The 27,868-nt window shown below is 41.0% G+C and overlaps 1 protein-coding gene across 6 annotated transcripts in view; it reads right to left on the bottom strand.

Annotated features, from left to right (window-relative positions):
- Window positions 1-27,868, bottom strand: part of SCAPER (S-phase cyclin A associated protein in the ER) — a 142,287-nt gene that overhangs the window by 36,319 nt on the left and 78,100 nt on the right. For all 6 annotated transcript variants that reach the window (XM_040706979.2, XM_025154119.3, XM_040706980.2 and 3 more), the window contains exons 24-26: window positions 15,589-15,704; window positions 7,682-7,805; window positions 978-1,207 (exon numbers count right to left, since the gene is read on the bottom strand). In XM_040706979.2, coding sequence (XP_040562913.1) covers window positions 978-1,207; window positions 7,682-7,805; window positions 15,589-15,704 — 470 coding nt within the window. The remainder of the gene's footprint in view (window positions 1-977; window positions 1,208-7,681; window positions 7,806-15,588; window positions 15,705-27,868) is intronic.

Below are 27,868 nucleotides of genomic sequence, written 5' to 3'. Positions count from 1 at the left end.
ACCAAGACCTAGAATGTTTCAAGCAAAAGCAACTAAAGCATGTCTTTCCCCTTATTCTACTAATAGAACTTACGGACTTATTTTGATCAAAATTTTACTCATAGCATATATATAGACAGATATATCTAAGAATATAGAAAGGAAAGCTGCTATTAAAATACAGCTACGTTATAAGAGTTGAAGTCAAATTATAGAAATTATTGGGTGATCTTTACAAGAGAAAGTGGTTACTGTATAGAAAAATTATGTGAATGCATGCATGGTATTCAGGATCAGGAGTGCAAAGGGCATGTGCAGCTGGCATAGAGAATGGAGAAAAAATATGGAAGGAAGGAAGCTGACTCCAAAGTAATCAGGGGAAGAAGCTGACAGAAAGGTCACAAAAAAGGTGCACAAACCTGGATTATGAGGATGCTATATGAGGCACACAGCAATTAAAAACGTTAGGATTAAAAAGGTCTGTGGGGATCAGTGAGGAGTGCAGACAGTATGGAAGACTAACATTAGGGCTTGTTATAACTGTCTAATGGTTTAGATGAAAGTATGTGATTAAGGCAATATTTGCTATAAGGATTGATTGAAAACATCATATGGACAAACCATATAGGTGGATGCACAAAGCCACTGTAAATAAAATTTAATCTATAAAAGATAAAAATAACCAAAGCAATTTACCTGTCACAGATATACATTAATCCAGAGACAGATAAATACAGAAATATATTTCAACCTCTGTATGAGTACTAGAAAGTGCAAAATTACAAGGCATTTTGTTTTCTGTACGTCTGCTTTGCTCTTGAAGAACCTTTCTGATTATATATATATTATATAGCACTTCAGTAGTCTTCTGACTAGACACACATACTACTTCTCATACATTAAGAGTTAGAAAAGTTTGTATCTTTCTTAAGTTAAAGTAATTTTCTTTCCCTGTAATAAAGGAGGAGTAGAGACATTTCAAGATTTTTTTTTTTAACCTGATCAAGTCTTGGATTCTGCTGTTGAAGGCTTCCACTTGTGAGGATTTGCTTTTCACATCCTGTATTATCTTCAGTGCTGTAGAGTGGTTGTTTCCATCTGGGAAGCTGGAGATTAGGCACCTGAAAATCACGGCTGTTATCCTCAGAAGCCCCGTTGTTAGACCTTCAAACACCTGCTTATTTGCACTTCTTCCTGAAGTAGCATTATGGTCATCCGGAACATTAACCTAAGTAAAGGGGGAAAAAAAGAACATCTATAATTCAGTAAGAATCGTAGAGAAACACTTAGAAAGCCACATGAGTACAGCAAAACACAATAGTGAAGTCTAGCAGTACTGAGAGACATTTAAATATTTCAGGTATAGGAAAGGGTCTGTATACTCCTATGCAAATATAATCATTTAAAACTGACTAAATCGAGTCAAAACTGACTTCAGTGTTTAAGAACTGAAGGAAGCTCTACAGCAGCAGAGTATGTGTCATCAATATGGTTCTTGTGTAATGCATACACTGAATTTCTGATGAGTCACTAGCAAAAAAAAAACCTTTTCTTTAAAAAAAAAACACTTAACTGTGACTAAACTAACGTGAATTGTGATTTCAACCCTGTGCCATCACAAAGACATAGTACACGTCTAGGATACACCAAGCATTGAGCAACAAAGAAACAGCAGCTCATTTCTGTGGAAGGAATAGCCTTTACTGTTGCACAGTAATCCCCTACTTGACTTTGGACAAACACAATGTATGTGCATCTAAAACAGGACTAGGCTGCCCTCAGGAAACAGCACACTGAAATACCTGACAGTAGGTGCAGAGTACCCATGGGAAGGCCACAGGAGGCATCACTGGGTAGTGACAACAAGGAACACTGAGGAACTCAGGTTTTTTTTTTCCTGTCTGCAAGGAGGCAGCTTTTACATGGCTGAATTCAAGAACAATTACAGTAACTGTGGGGGCAAACTAACAGGGTAATGCATAGCTGCTTGAAGCCAGCACAAGAGGACAACCTTAACTGCGTCCAAGCAGATGAATTATAGCAGATCCACATCACAGCTGAACAGAAGTCCTGACAAACTTTCTTGTAGCAAGTTTCAAAACTTCTAGCAGTTTACTACTGAAGTTAATACCCCACGTAGCTAAGCATCTCAAAGACTTAAGGACTCCTCAAAGGCAAGACAGAGAAAGAAAAAAAGGAAGAAAACTAAGGAAGTATTGTGGGAAGACAGAAAGAGTTGCACAAATTCCAGGCACAACCCAACACAACAGGAACACCAGAACGGACAACATGGAGTAATTCAGTCCTAAAAGACACAGCGGGCTGCAGGAGATTTTATTCTCGTTCCAGGTTAAAATCGTTTACAGCCGGTATAAGCAAGTGAGGTCACAGTAAATTGCTTCTCCCTGTATAGGTATCAGGAGGGATTTGGTAACACTTGGTGACAAAGAACAACATGCACATTTTTGCATTATTCATGAGCTCCGAGCCCTGTGCCGGTACTTAAAACTCAGTGCAATAGCCTGCTCCTGGTGGTGAGCCAAGAGAGCAAGTGAGAAGCCTTTAGCAGCTCATTCAAGTTCAATAGGAAAAATAATATTATGCTGCTTCAGTAACTTCTGCTGACTAAAACAATTCAGGCCTAATGATTCTAATTGCCTGCTGAATAGATGGATTAAGCTTTGTAATGTATAAATTAATTCAAATGTGCCAACTTTGTACTAGGAACATCAGGTTTTAAAACACGGCTAACAAATGCTACTCAGTGCTTTTTCACCTAAGATGAAAAAAGAGATATATAATCTCTCTTAAAAGATTTAACAATATATTGTAGCCAAGCCTTCCAGCTGCTGTGATGAATAGTATTATAAACAGATGTCTATTTTTTCTTCTAGTTAAATATATTCACATAGAACATACAGCTCTCGTATATATAAGTATGGAGTCCTTAGTTATACAATTCATGCCTAATATAAAAGCATTCTTACTGATTTGAAGAATAAATACCTCTGACACTGTTAATACAATCTCACATTTCTCACGGAGCTGATTTTTTACTTTTCATTTTTTTGGGATTAACACAAAGTGAGAACAAATGTGGTTTTTACCCAGCCTATGGAGGGTATAGGAGATAAAGGCAAACACTGTTGTAAAGGGAATTGGTAAATGTGAGCTTCCTACCTTATTTTCCTTTGGTATAAACTCAGTGAGTGACGAAAGATCAATTCTTTTATTGTAGAAGTAATTAACAGAATAGTGTGAAAGCATGTTAAGATTTATGTACAGCATTAACTGGGATGCTTGCAAAAGTGATGTACTGCTGCATGTTGAGCACTATATCAACTAAGGGGGTAGGAAACCTTAAGATTTAATAGTATAATTGTGAAACCTTTCAAGCTCTGCCTTCTGTGTTTGATTACAACAGAAATTAATGATGTCCATAAAAGCCATTGTTTGTTGAGCATAGGCTTTGGATAGGCAAGTATTACAGAACTTCCTATTTTTATTTGTGAGGTCTAAGAGGCCTAATAGTTTAACTGCCAAAAATCCACAAATAACATGACCTATCTAAAGCAACCTGTCGAGTGATTGCTATCATACATGCTTCAATTACAAAGGAAGAACAGGAAAAACGCATTCAGTTATCTGACAGATCCAACATCTCATTGTTATTTTCATGTTCAGGATGACTGTCGATGCCAGACGAAGTCAAAACTCTTACTTGCTTTAAAGCAGTTCTTGAACCAGGATGGTCTAATGACCAGATTTCCAGCTCTGGCAGTCTCCATAAAAGCAATCCAGCAGAGAATTCCCCTTGTGTAAGGGAATCCCTTGCTTGTGTAGAGCTGCTGTAAGCTCTTCAGCTGTGCCCAGCATCTAGGATTTAATCCTGCAAGATGCTGAACAACATGGCCCCAATCCAGTAAAGCACTTAGGCACACATTCAATAGAGCTGAAAGTGCTCCTCCGTTCTGACTCATGCCACTGCAAGTACCCCCGGATATCAACGCGCATTTCTTTGTGCTAACAAAAATGCACAGTTTCCAGTTAGCAACGTGGAGCTACCACTGAAAACTCATTTGTGTTTTTATTTTTCTCGTAAAAAATCCAATCCTTTACAGCCATGAGTCACTTCAAATGTCGAGCTGTTAAACCTAAATGGAGAGATCTCCCAGCCTTTTAAGGCACTCCATATCTAGTCATCACTGGGCTTGCCTCTAAAACACTCCAGAAAACATATACTTTCAAAACAGTACAGAATGTTGGATTTTCAGAGTACCAAGTAGTGAACTAGAGAAATGGAACCTGCCCAGGAAGAATTTTTTTCTTTTTAATGTATGTAATAATTTCTTCTACCCTAGCCCTGTTTTCATCATGTGCTATGGGACTCATGGACTGGCTTCCCAACTGAAAACAAATCTTTGGTCTTTTCGAAGTTACATTATTAAAACGACGGACAGTTTTTGCTCTTTTTCACACTGCCAGCATTGTCTGGATTGCTTTAGAAACAGCCCAACACGCAGAGCTGACATCCAGCTGAGGCACTTCTCTGACGACCTGGATGCTGCCAGGTGCTGGGCCTTGGATCTCCAACAGAGGGAGAAGAGGGTTTCTCAACCTGTTAGTGATCTGGCAGCTAGAACGCCTCCACACAGACAGTACCACTGTGCCTAAGTGCTAGGGAAACAGAATGGAACTTCAGGATGGACCAGGAGGGTCGAGCAGCACATCTCAGTGCCTGGGAGTTCACAACTCTGGTCACAGTCAGTGCAAACGAACATGAAGCTAACTTACTAGCTGCAGAATACAAGAGGGAAATGTGCAAATAAAGGAATATAAAAACAGAACAATAAAACGTGTGTGTATATACATAAAACACGCTAACAATTAAAAACACCTCCATTTCCTCATTAGTATAGATTTGTATTACAGCTTAACTGATAACAACAGATATGCTAGGATGGGAAAGATCTGAATTGAGCCAACAAATACTTCTAAGCATTTTTACTGGCCAAAACACTCTCCAAAGCTTCTGGACGTTTCCCTTTGATCTATGTGAGAGCACAGCTAACAAACAAACAGTCACGCCTTTCATGGATCATCAGGAAACCATGAAAGTACAGGTATCTGAAACAGACAAAACCCCCAGCTGTTGACTAAAGCATCATTTACAGATGTATGTACAGAAGCATATGCTTTATACAGATGGCTTTTCCGGATAGCTGTGTGGAAAAGAACTTGACTAGTGAAAAACCCAACCAAAATAAGCAGCTAACTGTACACATTTACAGTTCCATGTAACTATTTGTCTCTGACAGAGTACAGTCTTCCAAAATATACAATTAGACAAGGTTTTCATTATCTTGCAGCTATCATCTAAGTTCAGGAGACAAGGAAGAGCAGAGATAGCAGATCTGTAGAGAAATGAAGTTACTTCTTGACCATCAGCCTCCCACGAACAGAGACAGGAAGGTTTGATGCAGTGGCCTTCAAAGTTGGAGTCTGGCTGCTACTGACCTCAGCAGGCACTGACTTACACGTTATCCGAGCTGATAAGAAGGCTCAGAAAGGCAAAATGATAAGTCACGTCTATAGAAGGTTTAGGAATGAGGTAAATTGCAGGAAGAAAGGTCTAAAAAGCTTTTAACAACTAGCTGGAGCAGGCTGGAGGTCACAAATAAACCACAAAAAACCCACCCCAAACCCACAAGTCTCTGCAGTTGATTTCCTATCAGTTTCCTTTTGGTTGCCCAGCTCATACGGGGAGGAAAAACAAAAACAACCAAATAAAAATGAAACAAAAACAACTCCCCCCCAACTCCTCCAGAGGATAAATACATATTACACCTTCATAAAGGAAAGGCACATTTTGTGACCATCTTAAATCTGATTATTTGAAATGGATAGCTTTGAGTTTTAGGCAAAATGAAGCTGACATGACGTTAGATTTTGAGGTTTAAAAACAAAACTAAATATCTAATTATATTACAAAGCAAGGTTAATATTTGCTGCATTTAAGAATATTTTTGAAGCTTTCTCAAAACTCAAACCTTTCTGTACCCAGCAAATATTGGCACGTGCTCAATAATTTGTTAAAACCTTGCAGTAATGTGTTCTCTTTTTTACAGAGTATTACTTGGGGTTTATTATGGGAATAGACAGGAGACAGGCAGCATCACACAGCTCACCACAGCAGTTAAATTCTTTGGAAGGCTGGCCTTTAATATCCCAGCATCCAGAGCCTGATCCAATTAAGAGAAGTCCTTTCCATGCAGCCTTTTCTTAAGAAAGGAAAACTGAAATTTGATCTGATTTGGTGTATTTTTGAGAGAGAAGAATCAGGGTTAGGGAGGTAGTGCTGTCCTTCTTTATTTGTACCTAAATACATATTTCATGGGATGATGAAGATTTCTCAGTTCAAGGGCCAATTCTGCCTGAAGAGAACATAGGAGACTTTATGCACAGGAAAGAAAAAGCCCACTGTGGGTCAAGGGAAATGCTGTGCTTTAGTTCCAGTTTTGCTGCAATCCAACAGCAGTATTTGGCAGCAGGCTGAGAGTACCTCTAGCACTGTTAATTTCTTTTATGCAGTACTTCTGATCTCTAGGTGGCCAACATAGTCTAAGAAATACCCTCCGTATTTATTCAGAAGAGGTTCAGGCCATTTGCACAGAGCTGTGCTGATAAAAGGGAAGGTGTCTGGCATCAGAATGAATCTTGTCACTTGCAAAGTGCTGAAGGATTTCATCTCTTTGTAATTAAGCAGGCAGCCTGTGCTCTGGCTCGCTCTGCAGACAGCAAGCAGTGTTGTGACTGGCCCAGCACAATGCGTGCACCTTTCACTAAGTATATTTGAAATCTAATACCTGGAATCCTCTTGGAAAGATTTGGTGGAGAACAATGAGCTGGCAGCTACTTAGAGGACAACACACAGGTTGCATTCCTGTTTTCTTTGTTCGTGCCAAAGACCTTTGGACCATCTTTTTTAAGTGTTCATCAACAGTCCTATGGCTTGTTGAGTCTCACAGCGTCAGTTAAATTATTTAAAGTACGTACATAACTTTTCAATTAACAAACTGCTTGGCTCATGAAAATACATACACACAATTTATAAGTAGAAAACCAGGACTAAATATCTTATGATGAGCAGGTCACTATGAATTAAAAATGAGTTTTCAAATAAAATATTTAATGACGTTTCAAATTAAATGAAACATTGGAAAATTAAAACCTTCACTGTCAGAGTCCTGCTATTTAAACACCTCTGCAAACGCAGTTAACAACAACATATTGAACTGCGTTGCGTTTTCTGTACTGAAACACATAAGAACACAGCACACACGAACAACTCATAGCGTCCTATACTTTAACTATTGCCACAGGCTGCATTAAAGAAGAAAGCCCCAGAATGGGTTAAGATTGACACACTGCCCACTCACCAGAGTTCCTAGGGTGCATGCTTCTGTAGAATTTATTAGCAGCAGAGAGTATATGCATTTGTACAGAAGCATAGTACATGCAGTTTACCAAATACATACAACAGAAGGACCTTACTCTTCTAATTTGAGCTTTATGATCATTATGGTCCTTTTCAACCCAGGCCATTTTATGAGTCTATGATCTCTTGGAGCTCTTATACTGTAAATACTCGAATATGTTTCTGAAGGAGAAGAAATTTCTACATTAAATGTATTTTACGTACCGTAAACTGGTGCATCAACAGGTCCAGTAAAAAGGTGATCTTGTTACTAAAAAGAATATAGGTGCAGTTTTCTGTGCAGTTATTGCAGGTGAGTCCATAAGCATTCACTGTACTGCAGAGAGACCTAAAAGATCAGGAGGAGAGAAAGAAAAATAAACAGAAGAACATGACAAAACAACGTTTCAGTAACTCACAGTTGTTCTTCTAAACTTGGATTAAAAACAGAACTGAAAATTTAAGTTACATAAAGTGAAATAATACCACCTTAAATGTTATGAAGCCATATTTAGCAGAACTCCCCCAGTGTCTGCTACTGGACTCTTCTGTATTCATGGTTTACATCTTAATAACATGCCTTGGAACGTACAGTTTGAAAGCTTGAACTGCTTTGGGATACCGGTTAATTTCTTTTTAGCAAAAAGAGTTATGCACATGCATTCTCAGCAAACACATACATGCATTCATAGTACAAATCTAACACAAACTATGGCCATACTACAAAGGCATAGTAAAGCTAAAGAAATCAGCCGATATGCCACAGAATTGGGATAAGCAGTATTCTTTTCTTCTGGCTTCTTGGGAATTGGGGTACAAGGTCCCTCTCCCAGCACAACCTTCAGGAGAAAAGGCCCATCTGGAGCAATTCATCGTATCCTGGGACCAGCTTTACAGACGAGCATTTCTGCAGCACCTATGAACAAACGCAAGGAACAGGGAGCACTGGGTAGCTTGAGCCAAGTAAGCAAAACTTGAAAGGTGAAATATCTGTCCAAAAACTTCACTGACATACTGTGAACCGCACAAGCTTTAAGCATCAGTGCGCAACTACAGCAGCACCATTTGATCTACAGCTCTGGCTGCAGGAGGAGGTAACGGGTTTGCCATGGGAAGAACAAAGTGTGAAACACAACAAGCCACTGCGAGCTCCAGGTGTGCCACACACGTGCTGTTATTATCCCCACCACGTGTGGTATTTACATCTGCACAGACCCAGCATTCCCAGAACAGGACGTGTAGGAAAGCTGGGACAAGTCCTACAAAATACACTCAGAGAGAAGAGGAATGTGACCAAGGATGACACTGTTCCAGAATAAACACAGAATCAATCTGCAGGACTCTGCTTACCACAGAAGCGACCGCTATTCTTATACAAATACACACACGGCCACACCACACAAAAGCATCATAGACATATACAATAATAAATAAAGATGGTTAGCAACTCAAGTTGTTTGTCTAAAGGAAACTGAAAATATCATCAGTATTTTGGCATCATCAGCTTGAAAAAAAACAGTTCTGGACTTCCAGACTCACTTGGTTTGGTCTGTGGAAGTGCAAGGAACACCAACACCTTTCCTGTGTCAGGATGCCCATTATCACCACATTACCAATGCTGTACGTTTTACTCTACTGGTAATTAATTTCCCCATTCTAATTACATCAGTTACAATCTGCAGTTCACACGATACGAGCACAACATTAAACCATTATTTATTGATAAGAGCGGTTAATTTTTGCCCATTTCACCTGATTTTTACCCTACAATGATAACACTCATTAAAATTCAATTAGCACACTTCATACACAGTTTTTTAACCAATCTGATCCTAACTACACAAAGATACTTATTTCACCTTTCTCAACAACGCTGAGAAAACATTAATTGACTCACAGACCTTCTATGGATGATTATTCCCTGTGTGAGGGGGTGTTTGCATGGGGCAGAGAGAGACAGAACCATATCAGTAGTTGGGTTTTCTTCCAGTTAAAATGAAAGGTGCTCATTTTCTTTTGATCAGCCATTCTGATTAAAAAAAAATGATTAATTCAATTTAAATATAAACATGAAAGAATGAGATGGGGCCTCGGTAGGTTAACTCATCGCTTTGGCACTGCTGCAGGGTTTGTGATGTGATGCAGTTAATTCACAACAGCGTTTCTTTGTTATATGGGATTTTCAGTACTGCAAAGACGAGCACTTATTTTCCATCTGAACACAGAAACTTCCCACTTACAGAACAAAATCAGCTGCGATAATGCATCGTGCTTCTGTATTTCCCAAATGAATCTCATGTCAGAAAAAGCATTCGAATTTTCAGAGGCTTAAATAATGGTTTTGAAAAGGTGCTTTAAGCAAATGGATGTCAAATTAATTTTTCACAACAATAAAGAAGGTTCTTTTAATTGCTAACACAAGCCTGCTAACTGCACTGCGTTTAAATGCATTCTGCTCATGGCACGTTCTGAACTATGACTCAGTTCCACCATTTTCTCCAAATTCAAAATGGGAAGTGTCAGCACAGAAGCTGTCCCCAGGTGGTTTGCAGTGTTAAATGGCAGATTACAGACAGCACAACTAATTTCTTTACTTTAATCTTATTAAGGGCACAACAGCTGTCAACTGTCACCATTTCTGCACAAGGCCTCTGAGATGAGCGCTGCGAATGTCAAGCAAGAACTTTATTTAACCACCAGCTCAGCTCCCTGGGACGGACAACTAAAAGCAGCTCGGCTGTTTTTGCTTTTTTCCCTTCTGTCTGAAGCTCTGATTGCTGCTCAGTACAAATCTCCTATCTCGAGTGATGGGTATTGCAGCTGAAATGGAAGAGCGCCACGCACAACGCAGCTGTTTATTGATCACTGATGTTGCACTAAACTTCGTACCTCACCCGCAAATCAGCTTTACAGCCGTGTCAGACAGCATGCACACTCCAACTGCATAATAAGTCTACCCTGCGATGGAGGGCTTTCCTCCTGGGTAAATCCAATTATAGAAACACTCCTCCTTCTGGTACACAAACTTTGATCCAATAGAGAAATCTGTCTTAAAACTAGACACAAAATGTGCATCTGTGTGCTATATTCATTTCACATGAATACAAAGAAAAAGAAAGAGGACTTGTTTTATCCACTATCTTTAAGCTAGAACCCAACAGCTTGTGTGCACCTATGTGGATTTCCTCTCTGCCAGTGCACCTTCACTTTCCCAAATGCCCCCCATATAAACAAGCTGACAAAGGGTACCTTTCATTCCAAACCCTGAGGCAGCAACAGTACACAGCCACACAGAACTGAGCCACCACCAGATAGGGGCGAGGAGTCACAGCTTCTGCTTTAGAGAAATATCAGCACTCTGACTCTTTTTTTAACAAAGCAACCAGCTGAGAGCAGTGGGAGGAGAGCTGCTGCTGAAAACCAGCGAGCAGACTGACTGCACGGTGTGCCAGGGTAAGAATTCGGGTTGAAACAAAAATAAGTAAAAATTGAAGACAAAAAGCCCCACTTCAGGTTTGTCCTTTACTCCTGGGGCCTACAATATCTACAGGAACCCCCAAAGAAATTGGAGGTTCATAATCAGAAACTGTTTTGTCCGTACTTTACATTATCCAAGGCTTCAGCTGCCACGTCTCATCACAATTAACAGAGAAGACAAAGCTCAGCACCAGTTCTCCCTCAAGACACTTCCAAAAACTCATCAGGTATTTGTCCTGAAACGGTACTCTAGTTAAGAAAAAACAAAACCAACACCCCAAACAACCACAACTTAACTATCACACCACAAGTAATAGTCAAGCCATTCCCTTCCACTAGTGTCTATAAGCGTGATAGAATCTGAAAGGCCTCCATACAAGTTCTCCTGAGGTTTATTATGTATTTCATTGCAAGATTTGGATCTCCAGCCAGAATCTACCTAACAGTTCACTACTTTTGGGAATAAAGCTTGTTTCTGTATTGCGTGGTAGGACAACAATGCCTTGGTTTTGTGTGCTGCGAGTGGGACATCCAGCCCTGAGACAGACAGCAACCATACACCACAGAAGGATGCAGATGCTGCAGGTTGCAGATGCTGATCTTGCAAAGAGGTCCCTCTTCTGCCTATATGTCCCCATACTGTTAGTCTTCAGTGACTGTTTCTCTAGAGGGAATAACTCCAGGACAAGATACAGAAGTGTGTTTTCCAGTTTGGGTTGAAAGATTTGTGAACAAGCCAATAGAAATGGAGAAGGAGTAAAACCAGCCCAGGTTGGCTTCTTCAGTGAGTGTTCATAGAAGTAAAAACGACAAAGAACAAACTAGATATAGAGCTGAGAACTGCCTCATTTTTTTCTTGAAAAAACCCAACAAAACAACTGCCTGTGTCAATGCCATCTATAGTGTTACACAGGTACTGTTTCTTACTTTCTACACATAATTACACCTTCTACCATGACAGCATTCACTTTAAACAAATATGAAGAGAAGCTGTACGCCTAGATAACATAATAAAGACAATTTCCATCATACCTTAAATAGTAGATAGTCCCCCTTTGTTCATTACCATAGCTACTAATTTGTACGTGAAGTGCTAGCTACCCAAGGAACTCCAAATACTTTGCAAGTGTGAATAAAAGAAATCCTACAAGCCTCGTTTGTTGGCAGATTTGTTACAATTATGAAGGACAGTAGGGAGGCACAGCACAAAGGGGATAAATGAGTTGCCCACAGTATATATGATAGGCAATGCAGGGATGTGAATCGTGTTCTGGTTTTGATCGTAACTCATGAAATTGCTTTATGGAGTTCCCACTTGCTTTTCCATACAAGCATAAGAAAAATACCATAAAACTCTGAAACCACTTGAAATTCTGCTGAGTGTGCTGAACGTGAGGAAACTCAGGAAGATTACAAAATGCTACTTTAAGAAACAAGGCAGCTGAATGCTAATTTGTATGTTAACATCAGTAATAAAATCAACTGTAATCCATTGCTTTCCCTTTTCTTTCTTCAGTGCTTTATTTGAAGGGAGGAATACTGTTGGGACACCACATGTATTATCTGTCTCATAAATGTCACATCTTTTCACAGCATTTGCTGCCCTAAGTCTAACTACCAATCTGGACAGCGGTACAAAACAACAGGCATATTGTTAAATCTTTGATAATAAAGCTTTATCCTGTAGACACGGGATTAAAGTTCTGAGCTGCACCATACTGCCAGGATTTTGGAGAAAGAGAGATGTAGATAATAGCCCATGTAATCTCCTCACCTACTTGTAAATAGCTTAACCTCAGCACAAAAAAACAGACATTCCCAATTTGAGTCCCAATGGTTAAATGTGCATGAGCACGCAAACAATCTTAAGGCCAGCAGAGTTCTCCAGCAGAGCATAGCTGGCCAAGGGAAGACAGGAAGGCAATTAATGAAAGGTCTTAATTTAACCCGCCTCCACAGGGCCTTGTTTCACCTCCATGCAGAGAAAACTGCTGCTTCATTAGATTCAAAATACATTCTTCTATATGAGGAAGAACATCACTGAAATCAACCACAGAGGGTCTGCACTACGTGCAGCAACACCAAGCTCACTGTGATGCCTCCAGCACCCATTATGTTTTCCAGCTAAGTTTTTAACGTACGTAAAAAAAGTTAGTTTTTGCTAAAATAGTTTATCCTTAGAAACTACATGAAACAGTTTACTGCTAGTTTGCAGCATGTCATCTTGAGAAGCAGTAATGATAAAATGCAGTAGAAATCTATCAAATGCAAGCAGCAATCGCATAGGATATATATGAGTGGGAAAGTTTACTAGCAGCAATCAGACCCACAAATGCACGAATCACAGACTGCAAGATAACTGAGAACAGGTTTTGTTGAAGAATTAAGATGACCTGAAATCCTATTAGTAAGTTTGAAACCTTTGGTTTCCTTACTATTTAAACATTTTCACCCTCTTGTTAAAGCAGCACAAGGAGATGAATAGCAATATACCTTTGCATTTAATAGTAAGCCCTACAATATGCATTAGGTACAACATTAAAACCCCTCACACAGGGGATTATATTGATTCTGACTTCAGCAACTGTTTCTTAGGAGAAATGTGACCCATGAAAAAATCATGATCATAGCTGAAATTGCACTGCACATAGAAGCCCTAACAGAAGGTTAGCTGGTTTAAGGCTAGCTGTACATATATACCTCTCCCATATGTTTGTTAATATAGAAACAGCTGAAGCTTGACCCTATGGCTTAGTGTTCTGTTATAAAAATGTATTTGGAAAAATTAAAAGCCTGCTCCTTTTATTTACATGTGTCAAAGGCCCAACAGGCAAGTTCCAAGTGCCATTTATATGAGGGTCTGAATAAAATCTGCCACGTCTAGCTATTTCATCTGCACAATTCTGCCAACAGAGAAACACAAACTTCCCAACTATAAGAACCAAAACTAATAATAATTAGCAATACTCATTCACAACCAACCCCGTGGGCTGAATGACCCAGCTGGTGAGCAGGCTTTGTGCTTCTGGCCTCAGCAGCAGTGGCACTGACTTAGCAGAACACAGATAGAGAAGGGCACAAGGCTGCTAATGGGTTCTGCAGCTACAACTCTTAGAGCTGGAAGCTCTTTGAGCACCAACACAATGTGTGAAGATGATCTAGAAATGGAAGCTGGCTCCTTGTAACATAAGAGATGGCACAAGTTTTAGGAGGCCACCAGAGAGGTCTCTGCAATTTGTGCAGTTTTTTATTAAAGAAAAATTTTGTTACATATTCTTGGAACCTTGAAAAACAGCAGACTTGTTGTGCTTAAGGAAAAGGTTAAATTTTTCTTCATTTTTCTAAGTGCTATAGTCATTCATGCTAACAAACAAGGCATTAAACTGGAAGGATGCTGTCTGAACATTCAACTTACTCCCAGCAGTGACTGGAACTCTGAAAACGTTTTCCAATAGTTCATAAAAAGGCAGGCTTTGTATCTGAGTCATGAATGGAGCGAAGCAAAGGTGCTTCACAGCCTTAAGAAAGCAGGAAATGGAATATAACAGCATTAGCTCTACTGCTTTCCTTCTTTAGGAAACAGACGTCAATTTAACCTCATGCTGTACTTGTTCCTATATAATATCTATAAGGAACTTACAGCTATTTTTTGTACGCTCTTGAATGAATGAAACCCTATCAACTGCATTCCCCAAATGCAAGCAGTTCTGCCTAAAGCCATTTTGTTTCTCTTTGTATTGAATTTCACACAGTGCTTAACAGAATGCATTGTTAATTGAAAATACAGTACGCCCCACTGTAAGTAAACAGTGATCTTAATTTGAGGTCTAAGCTCTGGCACAAGATCATCATTTGGTAGTCCTCCAAGTCACAAACACTTTGGCCAAGAGGTCAGTATAATCACACTGTTTTTTAAATGCTTCCTTACAGATTGAGTAGTATTTTTCATTCTCCCAGCTGCTGCTGAGCACTGTAACACCAATTCAGGATCAGAGGAACTGGGTGGACTTGCAGGAAGTGCATTCTGCACGAATTACAGGGAATGTAGGAATTTTATTCGCTTTGAAGAGCAAACTTAAGATATTAAAAGCACATTTTTTTCCTAGGTGCTCTTTCCTAGCACTTCATGTCTGGCCCATAATATATTAATGGTCATTAAAGATCCAAAACCACACAACGCAGTGCTTACATCCCAATTATTAAATATCAATATAAATCTACAAAGAAATTACAACAATGATACACACACCAGAACATTCTAGGCTTGGTTGCTCTTGTACAAGAAGCACCCTTAACTCTCTCATAGCACAAATGGAATTTTTAGGGATTAGACATTTCAACCCTTTTACTCTTCCGTGCTATGAAGAGTAATTCCTCTAATCCACAAGAATTTGGATTTACTTGTTTGTAGAAACCCTTGCAGCTAGCAGTATCTTAGAACAACTGCTTCACCTTAAAAGTCTCAGAGTACAGTGAATGAGAAGCCCTAGTCTGAAAACCAGAGGTTAAGTGGAAATGTCTTTCACCTTTCATGGCAGCACAAAATAGAGCATGACTTTTTCTCTGAACACTGTAAGAAGGAAGCAGAAGCAGTGAAGCAGATGTTAAATGAGTATTCCAGCAACACTAAGTGACAAGAGAAGGACCAAACATACTTAAAAGGAATCCGTGAAGCTGCGTTCAGGTTGGTGGGAGCAGTCGTTGCTTGAAGAACATGCTCGAGGGCAGTCAGTCCTCCTGCAGCCCGAAATGCTATCTGGTCTGCTGTGTTCTACAGAAACACAATCACAGGAGAGAACCAACAGAAATGGTTAGAAAACTCATGCATAAGCCAGATGCCTAGAAGACAACTGCCTTGAGTGTGTCCACACAGGAAATCTTTAATAAATGCATTTATCACGATGAACACCTCTGCAAAAGAGCAGTGAAATGCCAGTACACAGGGAAGAACGTTCTTCAGAAGGCACAGGAGCAGGAATTCTCATCTTATGGTCTCAAAGACAATACATATATACCACATATCGTACTTAGGTAACACTTACTGTTGTACAGTACTGTTGTAGAGATTTCATAGAAGTCAATCTTTACCTGTTGCTGTTCTCTCTGTAGCTATACTGTAATGCTTTATATGATTAAGCAAATATGGACCATTTCTAGATGGGTATTTCCTCTTTCTTACATACTTTTCCAAGAGGAAACTACCTCCAGGCTCCTTCCCTGATGTGGTCTACGTATGCATAAAATTGCTTACGCAGATCACTGTAACACATGAGTCCCATCATTACGTTGATGAAATCCAGTTACGTCTTTCAAAGCATGGGAACCCTGCAAATTCAGTCCCTTGTCTGGACGAAAGCCTGGCAGCATCACCAGGCAGAGTGCCAGTTACCAGAAATGCTCTCTGACAGTTGCTGTTGAGGATACAAGTTGGTTAGCTCTTTTGCCTTCTCAAATTAATTGCCTGGAGTTTGGGAATCAGGTTTAAAAAAAAAAAAAAAAAAGGACATCATTTTGGTAATGCTTCAGTTATGGGAAACCACCTGAGATTGAAAATGTCACTTAAAAGATTGGTGCAGGTTCTCTCTTTTTTTCCAGTCAGGTGCTTAGCAAGTGACAGCAACTCAAAATTATTACCCTTCCAGATCTTCTGTCTAATCCACTGCTTGCACCTTATTGAAATACACCTGAATTCATCAATGCTCTTGGATTTGAAGTATCACATTTGCTTTTGGTTCATTCTGCATTCATCAGGTTTATGGTGTTGCTTTTAAACAGATACCTTGTAAACTAATTCTGTATGTAGTCCTAGCATTACAGATTAGCTTCTTACTCTAGGTGTCCTCTTTGCTCTTCCACTTAATGGAATTTTACACCAAAATGCCATCCTGCCATCATTCTTACAGTCTGCACATGTTCCTAATTGATGCTCATCTACTATCTGCAGTACTGCATCTAGGCCTACAGCCCCCAGTATAGGAAGGATGTGGAGCTCTTAGAGTGGTTCCAGAGGAGTGCCACTAAGATGATCAGGGGGCTGGAGCACCTCTCCTATGAGGAAAGGTTGAGGGAACTGGGATTGTTCAGCTTGGAGAAGAGAAGGCTCCAGGGAGGTCTCATTGTGGCCTTCCAGTACTTGAAGGGAGCATATAAACAGGAGGGGGGAATGGCTGTTTACAAGGGTGGATGGTGACAGGACAAGGGGGAATGGTTTTAAACTGGGACAGGGGAGGTTTAGGTTGGATATTAGGAGGAAGTTTTTCCCCCAGACGGTGGTGACGCACTGAACAGGTTGCTCAAGGAGGCTGTGGATGCCCCATCCCTGGAGGCACTCAAGGCCAGGCTGGATGTGGCTCTGGGCAGCCTGGTCTGCTGGTTGGTGACCCTGCACATAGCAGGGGGTTGGAACTGGGTGAGCACTGTGGTCCTTTTCAACCCAGGCCATTCCATGAGTCTATGATTCTATTGCTCTGCGTTATCTTGTATTACCACTGACCTGTACAACAAAACACAGTACTGTGCCTGTGTTTGAATGAAAGACCTATTGGGATAATTACAGCTTTCACTTTTGTAGCACCAAAGGCACAGAGCAGGTCAAGCAGGATCTCAGTATGAAAAATGACGGATCCTGTTGGGAGATAACATTAAGTCCCTATTTGGGAAGAGCACAAACCAGTATTGCACACCTCTGCTGCCTGAAAGAATGCTCCCAACTTCTAACTTCACCTCAGGAATTACTTAGCTAAACACTCAGGAAAACTGTCTCAACTTCACTAAAGAAGCAGCTCTTTGAGAGCGCCTGCATACTTAAGTGGGAGGTTTATTTAGCAAAGCAATCAATGCAATGGGCCTCATGTTTGTTGAGCAGAAGAAAACCCCACACATTTGTTGATTTTTAACAATGGAACTTTTTGGCCTTGCATATTTTCAGAAATACAACTATTTCCAAAACCATTTTCAGACATCTCAATCGTAGGTCCAGAAGGATGTCAAAGCTCTCACGTTACCCAGCCACATGCAGGAGAATGAGGCAGAGAAACCACAAAGGGAAAAATTATTATTGCTGTCATCCAAGCATTTCTTAACAGAGAGAGGAAGAGGCACAAAAGATGCCACCTAAATTTGTCTTAATCATTACAGAAATAGCAACGGAGATGAGGCCTTCAGAGCCAACGATGAGTTTCAGAGCTCAAAACTAATGTAAGAAAAAGGAATCTTGTTTTCCTTGCTTTTCAGAAGTCTCCATCAGTGTGAAATACAGCAGCCTGGTTTGTACAGGAAGAAAGCTGACAGCTGAAGTGATGGTAAGTACGAATTTGTAGTTTTTTGGATCCTCGTGCACTTGTCATTTAAAGTACGTGGCAACCAACTTTGACACAACAGCATACTTGCTATGCATCCCTTCAGCAGAAGGCATGCACACTAATGCACAGGTGGCAAACAACAGAAATAACCGTAAACACAATGTAACAATCTTTAGGATTAACTAATAACTAAGCATGTCAGCCAACTACTAAAATTCATCTTAGTTTTTAATGTTGTCAAACAGTCAGGAAAGCTCCCTGCATACCGAGCGAGCATGGCTGACTTATTTTCCTACCTGTTACAACACCTTAATGGATTTGAATTCCTCTTCTCCTCTCCTATGGCTTGAGTGACAACTGACTAATAGGATTACAGGCTCCGTTCCAATAATACAGCTCAGCAACATGCCAGCAAAAAATGACAGCCTAAACCTGAATTACATGGCCTGGGAATCCATCCAATTATTAACTAAAGTAACTGTTATTACCTAACCTAATCAAAGGAGAAGCAGCTGTTAATCTTTGGTGGCCTGCAGTGTAGCAGCGGTCAGGCTGGATGAACCGTCTTTGTACTTGACTCCTCTACAGACAATAATTATGTCCTTTGTGATCACGAAGGAAGGGCTTCCTAACCTTTCAGACAGAGGCAGCAGATGGGGAACAACTAACTGTGTGTTCATTAGCAAGACAGGGCAGATTTTATCAGGGTTTGGCATCTGTGGCACCTTCAGAAGAACCACTTACCCAATGATGCCAGCAGGTTTGGCAAATTCGAAAACGAGCAGGCTGAATACAAAGTTCAAAATAATAACTTCATCTCCTGACATTTAGTAAAGAAAAATAAACACAAGTTGTTGACATATATTCCTCATCACACCCAACCACCCTGCTCAGATACACAGGCAACATAAGAATACACAACAGGGCCAAGCAACCCGTGCTGGTACTTTGCTGGGTTTGGCCTTGTGCGTCAACGAAGCTAGACAGTATAAACTGCATGGCTCTGAAATAAAATCAAAATGGGAGAAATCTCTGAGTAACTTACAGAAGTCAGCAGGCTACTGATTGACATACAGGAGCAACAGCCACCAACGCTTTTTGATGGCTACACACAGAAGCAAGGCCAGAACGCTCCCCCAATTCCTGCTTCACACGGGCTGCTGGGCAAACTGGGTAGTTTGTCAAAGAAGCCTGGAGGTCAGAGCAACCTGCCTCACAAGTCAGTGAGTGGCAGGGAAAACAAAAACACAACTGGATCTCAGGATGGAAGTACCTGAAGGGGAAGACGGTTTCTCATAACATGCAGAAGCTGAGAAGGCATGAATTCAGGTAAGAAGGTGATTTTTTTAATGCCAAGAGTAATTAATGACTACCATAATATACTAAGGATATAGTCGACACTCAATCATTTGAAGTTTTTAAATCAAACCTGATTATCTCCTAGAAAAATATGATCCTAGTTAGATCGTAATTTATTCATTTGGTGCAAGAGTTATTGGGTGAAATCCAATGTCCTGCACCAAAGTACTCACTTCCATACATTTCTTCTGCTAAAGCACTCCTATTATTTAATACATAGAGGAGAATCAGAAATGGTGAAGAGCTTTAATGATTTCACGTCAGCTTTAACATCTCTGTTCTATGTAACTGCAGTACTTTACAGTATGAATAGCAGCACTTGCATGTGAAACTATAAAAGCACTGCTGGGCAAACCAACTCCTCTTGGACAAACCTCCACAATCAATATCCTGACATGGATTAATATTTTCCCTCCCCAGCTATGAGAATGTGTTCTGCCACTCCCAGCAGCTAGATTTGAATGCAAAACTGAATGGAGAACGTGGAAAAGCCTTTTTAAAGAGCACGAGCTAAAATTGTTATTTAGGAAGCATTTCTGAATCAAACCCAAACCCTTTGATGCTTTCTCACTTATATTTCTGAAAGAACCCACTGATCTGGCATGAGTATTCTGCACTTGTTGAATTGTTCACTCAAGGGAGAAGTAGTAACTAATTAGTAAAATAGAACTGAAATCCATCTTCAGAATGCTCTTTCCTTTTACCTGTGTTTGAAGATTCTATCTAAAACGCCAGAGGCTCAGAAATGCAGTTCAAAGCTGCCTTTGAAAAATAAACTTGACAGCTGAAGCTTGGGCTGGATATCCCCTCTTTTTTCCCCCCTTCCCTTTATATAAATACCTAACAATGTCTGCATGCACATACAAAACCACTGACAGGATGAGATGAGTGTAGAAAGCATACAGTCTCGTATTTGTCCTCCAGAAACAAATTATGCACAGTCACTGGAGAGTGATAAACAGTTTTGTTCCCTGCAATATTCCTCTCTAGTGAAATCCATACTATAATACCTCATTTCTCTTGAAAATGTGGTTTTCAAACAAGTGACTCAACTTACAGAGTATCAAACACTGTATGTCAATGGGAAAATGGTGTAAAACAAGCTAGGTGCAGGATTCTAGTATGAGTGGCTCAGTACCATTTGCATACCATTGGGGAGCAGTATTCAATCACATTAAGGACATATCTATTGTGCATTTGTACCAACTCCTCCCTCACAAACTGCCTATGAGTTAAGGGATTCAAGCTCTTCAGGTAACACCAAGCAAGGCCACAGTAAGGATGGTTTGAGTAACGCTCCTTCACACCTTATCCCACAAAGCTAAACCGATTCTGAAGCCTTACAGATAAGGTAGCTCCTCTGGTTTCTGTTTCCATACAAACCAATCCCAGTGGTCTCAGCCAGGTGAGGCTGCTCACCTACCATCTGTGCAGTGCCTGAGATGACAGGTAGGTAAATGGGTGGTACCTTGCAGAAGGGGTTTCACTCCCCTTGGTACTTATAGACTTCCCCTGCAGAACTTACTGTCCACTCTCTAAGCCTTTTTTTTTTTTAATTAGTAAGTTATATAAACTGCAACAACTTTGCATATATTTGGGATAATAGAATAGCTTAGGTTGGAGGGGACCATTAAGATCATCTAGTTTCAACCCCACTGCCACGGGCAGAGCTACTAGATCAGGATGCCATCCAACCTGGTCTTCAATGCCTCCAGGGATAGAGCATCCACAAGCTCTGTGGGCAGCCTGTGCCAGAGCCTCATCAACCTCTGAGTAAAACATCTCTTCTTAACCTAAATCTCTTCTCTTTTAAGGCATTCCTCCTTGTCCTGTCACTGTCAGACAACGTAAAACGTCAGTCTCCCTCCTGCCTATATGCTCCCTTCAAGTACTTGAAGGCCTTGGTGAGGTTTCTCTGGAGCCTCCTCTTCTCCAAGCTGAACAAGACAGGTGCTCCAGCCCTCTGATCATCTTTGTGGCCCTCCTCTGGACCTGCTCTAACAGCTCCACATCCTTCTTGAGCTGGGGGGCCCCAGGCCTGGATGCAGAGCACCAGATGGGGCCTTAAAAGGGCAGAGCAGAGGGGGACAATCCCCTCCCTGTCCCTGCTGCCACCCCCGTGTTGATGCAGCCCAGGATATCATTGGCCTTCCAGGCTGCAGGAGCACACTGCTAGCTCATGTCCATCAAGACCCACAAGTCCTCCACAGGACATATGTGTGCATGACATGCCATTTAACTTGTGCCTATGGACATTCTTTAATTCACACTCATGTTTCCAAACATCTGCCCACACTGTAAGGTAAACCACACCGAGTAGGGCTCTTTACCAAATTACTGCATTATCCTACTGAATAGCATGAACCCTCACAGTCCTGTTTGTGAACTTTCAAAACTCAGTGAAAGCCTTAAAGCAGACAGGTAAATGCAAACCAGTGAGCTCCACATCATCTGCTTAGCTGCTTTTGCTCATTTCAAGTAGTCTTAACAGGAAGACACTGTTGTTTGTGAAAATAAGACATGTCCTTGTAAATATTAAGACAGTACTAAGCATTACACCACTTGTGCTTACTAAAAAGAAGTTTATAAATAACCAGACACCTCACATGTGCATCAATTAAAAAAAACACAAGGATAAGGGTTTAATTCTCTAAAGCCAGTGACAACCCCAGATCTCCTTCATCTGCTGAGACTATTCTGCCTTTTTCAGAATAACTTCACAAACTGAAGTTCCCAAACAAACATACTGAAAGTCCCACTACACCATTTTGTCCTCTTCTCTCCCAGCAAGGTTTTGGAACGGAAGCAGTCCAGGGAACAGAAAAGCTGCAGATTTCTGGCATCACTGATTCACCGTTAAATCCTGGCTGATGTTTCACTACTGAAAGCTTTCAGCCACAAGATAGCAGCACTGATTTCAGCCAAACTTAAACCTGTGAAAACTGGCACAATCCAGCAGAACTAAAGATATTAAAATTACAGGGGAGATGATATATCGAGCGGGAGCTGTGGCAGTTCGTTGGAAGACCTGCAGGGCAGTCAAGAACACTTGAATCCTAAACACAGCTTTCACAATGATTGCCTTGGGTACTCCCTCGTAACCTCTTGGACTGTTTGCTCATTACCCCATCCATAAGACAGTAATAAAAGACTGCAGTGTAGATGGGGCTTTGAAAAGTATTTCAAGCGAGAGCATCCAACAAAGGACACGGTGAGCAACAAAGGACATCATAGGTGATGTGGGTTCATATCAGAAATGAAGTTTTCAAAATACTGGCAAATGTGAACGTATACCAGCCAATTAAATAAAATAAAACCTCCAAAACCTATAACAAGAAAAAAAATAATTATTTTACTATGATCTTTACCTAAATTGGCACCTGCTCATTAGCAGAAATGTGCCTGCATAGGGCATTTTCTTACTACCATAGGCTCAGTGCAATGCCTGCACCTTGCTCTAGTGCAACTGGACTGGGTGCCACTACCACGGGCAGCCAAGTCCAATGTACAGAAAAATACAATGCAAAGAAAATTACCAACTGTGATCATTTACTCTGCTTTTGTAATATCAGAAATCTCTCTCTTGTCCTGTAAATGCTTAATGAAGGACTGACTGTGCATAATTTGGAACGTATATATATCCATTATATTTGCTCCAGTAGAAACTGACATGCAAGGAAAAAAACCCAGACTGGACAGCAAAAGGCCACAACTAATGCAGATAAGTGTGCTGGCACCTAACAACTTGCATCTACATCCCACGGAACCAGAAATCAACGCAGCAGTTTAAAGGCACGCTGTGCACAGCAAATCACCCTCCCAATAATCTTGGAATAAGAACACTGCAGAGCTTATCTGTGAACTGAACTTGCCTTGTAATACCATTTCCAGCCAACACGTTAAAAAATAGTCTGTGGCTGACCTCTAGTAACAAGTTCCTATTTATATGTTCATCTTGAGAAAAAGGTTAATCCACAGATTACAGAAACTCTGGGCAAACAAATTATTGATGATATAAAGCTACCTGGTCCAACTTGCACAAGGCAGCACACATCTGACCTATTGACTTTCTCCTGGCAGTGACAGGGAATGCCTGGCTGGGTAGAAACAGTCCGGGTGTCCAAAGAGCCCCTCCTGCGTTTGCACACAGCTTGCTCTTGAACCAACAGCCACCATGGCATTACTCCCCTGCCCACCCCCAGCTGGAGCAGGGGACCTTCCTAACTGCAGCAGTGGTTTGTGCCAGGTGGAATGAAGACAGTCAGGAGACAGCATGCTGCCCACCAGCCTCTGAATACCACCCACCCTTTCCATGCCATGTTTCACAGCAGCATGCAACCCTAATTTTTGCAGTTACAGGGTCTACAGCACCCGATCAGTGTTGAACAGGGCTGCTACACCTCCATTAGTTATATACGTTTGATCAGTTTCTGAGTTAGTGCTTTCAGCTCAGGTTCTATACTTTATAAGAACAGTTATAATCTTGATTAACACTCTTAAGCAAAGGAAGCATACATACAGAACTCCTTATGTTCTGTATTCACACAATTATTAGGATTTTTGGTGGTACAATACAGAGAGCCAAGGACCTGAATCCTAGATGGAGCCTCTAAAAAAGACCTGTGTTTAAGCTTTAACATTTTATAAACTTCATAAACTTCGGATTTTGACTTCAAATAATTCTTCAACTCTTGCAGTTCAGCTTTAAATATGATTAATGGCTTCTCTTCCCCTGGCATCCCAGCAGGCTGGAACTTGCTACTGCAGCAGTGTCCAAAGTTAATACGAAGGCTTTACAACCCACGGCCGCAGACACGCACACCCTGCAAGGCATGGGGCACACTGCTGCTCAGTGCTCCCAGCCCCATGTGAGGAACCCATTTTGTGTCTGAAAGCGACAAATCAGAGGTCAATATCCTCTCTGTTAAATACCTGCAGTCAAGCAGACTTCACAGGTTTCAAGAAATGACATTTCAGAGTCAGCAAAAAGAGCCACGTCCGCCTGTGATTTTGTAACAATAAAACTAAAGGCAAGTCTCAGTGCTTCCTTCCTCCTCGCCAGTACAAATCCAAAGCCTAAGGAACTTCCCTTATACTGAGCAGTTGCTATCGCTGTGGTTTTGGTGAATGCCTATGGGACAGAAAGGAGGATCCTACTGATAAAGAGTGACACAAAAATCACTGTTAAGACAAATCAGAATCAAGAAACATGTCTCCTCCAGAGCCATTAAGAGCAACATTAATTTAGTGTTCTTGATCACAGCACCAACAACTTTGGTATCCATCGTAAGATAGAAGGGGGTAGAGGGAGAAGAGCCAACTGCTTTTCTGTCTGATGGCACCACAAAATAATCTGCTCTTCTGGGTTTCTAAGCCCATCCTCGCTTCAGTTACTGCAGCGTGCCACTTCTCACAAACATAACATTCCAGTAAGTTCAGCTTCCAAAAACACTACCTGAAGAAAACATGTGGATGCTACAAGTACAATACAGTTATGAATTATACAAAAAAAGCTGTTATAGATACTTAATCTGTGCTGTTTTTCTTTAAAAAAAAGAAAAAATTTAATCCATTCTCTATACAGAACACACCATACATTTAGCCAAAATGAAGCTTAATGTTTAAACTCCTGATCATCTATAAAAGTAAGGATAGCTATTACTTCCATTAAGAACAAAACTCCATAACTTGGAGAAAAGCAAAGAAAGAATTAAGGTAGCATTTATTTGTTAAACATGGTGGCCACCGAACGCTCACTGCCCAGTATAAAAGAAGGCTTTTGGTTGAAAGCAAAGAGCCTAATATTAAAATCTGCATACGGCTCAGAGCCAGCAGACACTCATTACACCTGTGAGGTTATGACACAACAGCCATGCTACAGTGCTGTGCAGTTAGAGACGAGGCTCAGCAGTGGGGCTGGGGGCAGCAGTGGCTCCCAGCCTGGGCACAGGCTTGGCCAGACAGAAGTCAGCCTGCTGCAGCCCTGTGCTGCACGAGGTCAGCTTACCATACTGCTAACTCAGCCAACAGCAGCTTCTAAATATACCTGTTTAACTGTGGGCATGTCCATGTTTGTGTGTTACATTTATAATATGCATACACCGTGTACATCAGTAATCTTGCATGAACGCTCGATAAAGTTGATGGCACGTTCACATCCTCACAGGCTATAGACTGCTTACCTACATAAACACCCTATGCATCACAGCCAGGAGACCTGGAGCTGCAAACAGCAGGAGAGGGGGCTGTGGAACTTCTGAGCCCACCTGTGCACAACGTGCAGCAGAAGCAGTGGGGGCTGCTGCAGTGCAGTTGGGGTGTGCTGCTGCAGGGGGACCTGGCTGTCTGATACCGATGGCACAGTGCTGGGTGTCCTGTTTTGAAGATAGCCATAGGGAAAGACAAAACACTTCCAACATTAACAGGCAATTCAGCTCAGCAGGTTACACCTCTGGCCCCAGGGGTCTCATCAGTATTAACCAAATTAAAATCTCAGGTATGCATTTTTAGTTCCAAACAGCATTGCATTACTAGCGGGGATTGAAAGGACGTGCTGTTCTTTCTGCCAGTAGTGTCCTCTAGTGGAGAAATGGGAAATATTAAGTAAACTGGAAAACAAAGCACTGCATCAAAGAGATGGCCTCCTCAAGGAGAACACAAATACCTCCTAATCACAAAACCACCTATAAAAGTTCAATACTTTGACCAAGCTTTATGCTACTGCAGTAAAGATCAAACATGGGAGGTTGACTAACTTTTGCACTAAGAGACAAAGCAGTCACGAAGCAGACAGCAGCTGGCTGAGCAAGTTGTGCATGGGTGGCACTGGGCCCCTGTCTGTGGCGTATGTGGGTTTGAGACCACCAAATAGTGACACGGATTTGGGGCTACAAGCTGGGGAAAGCTGTGACTTCGGGATAGTAGTCTTCACCCTTTTCCATATGCAATGTCTTATCATGCTTTTTCTGATTTATTAAGAAGGTGACTGACCAGTTGACAGCTCCCATGGCTTCAATAACCCTCATTGAAACCAGGGACTGTACACAGGGTCTCTCCCAGAGGTGCTCTTACCTTAACCTCAATATAACGGGTGTCTGTAGCCTGTCTACAGAAATGCTCTGCATTGAAACGAGCAATCTATAATCCTATTCTACTTACCCAACTCCAAAACTCATCTATTATCGTCCTTCCTTCTTCACCTCTTTCTTTTTCGCTAACCAAAACATTTTCACGTAGAGAAAAAAAAACTATCACCATTTATTTTAGGACTGCTGAATTTTGCCACCATCATTTTATTCCTGCCTGACCCTCTGATGCTCCAAAGGCAAGAATTATTAATTCTGTAGAGATTAATGAATCATTGCCTCCTCTTCTAACGCTGCTTTTTTCAAAGATATTAATCATCCTTGCCTCTATGCAGCCTAACTAACAGAACTAAGCTAAACCCCAATCATTTCATTGTAAGTAAAACATCAGGTTTATGATTTGCTACTTCCAATTCACACTTGATGGTTTTCTTCAGTGATGGCACAGCAGTGACAAACACCACTCTGCAGCTCATGTGCTCTAAAGCTAGGCTGATTTTCCAATCATATCATCTTGCACAGAGTACCTGACCTCATGATGTTACCCCTGCTCAGACCAGGAGCTCCACTGTCCTTCAAGAGTTTGCCATGAAATTACAGTACCTCGTCTAAAGCTTATTCAGTGGTTATGTGGGGCAATCATACCATATTCAGTTTGAATAGAATCAGTAGTTCAGAAGAGCTTCAACATATATCATCTTTTCAGCCAGTCCAGACTTTTATACACTTCTGAAAAATAAAATTCAGCCATTAAATTCAGTGTCTTTTAATCCTCTCTTTGACAGCTACACTACTCTACTGGACTAGAAACAGGCAGGAGCCTCAGTGCTGCAGCACTTCACTGTAGCATCACCAGAATCAAGTGTGCAAGGGACTGGGAATCGCAGTTCTGTGTTGTCATGCTCTACCCCACATATGAAACATTTTGGAGTATTTTCTTCCAAAAATCTGTTTCCTCTACACAAACACATAGGTATACACACATACAGGGGTAACTTTTAATTTTCACTGAGACATTTCAAGTAATCTATCAGAAACCGTACAAAAGCTTCCATGTGTTCCACCTCACGCTGCTTTTGCTCCTCACATCTATTCTGCAGCAGCTTTCCCTTTTACTGTTTCAGTTTCTGGTGATTCAGAGTTTATATTATAGGAGGGGGGGGGGGGGGGACCCACAAGAGGACTAGCAA

The sequence above is a fragment of the Gallus gallus genome, chromosome 10 (assembly GCF_016699485.2).
Source record: "Gallus gallus isolate bGalGal1 chromosome 10, bGalGal1.mat.broiler.GRCg7b, whole genome shotgun sequence".
NCBI lineage: Eukaryota > Metazoa > Chordata > Aves > Galliformes > Phasianidae > Gallus > Gallus gallus.
Note: the sequence above shows the minus strand (reverse complement) of the source record. Positions and strands in the feature narration are given on the sequence as shown.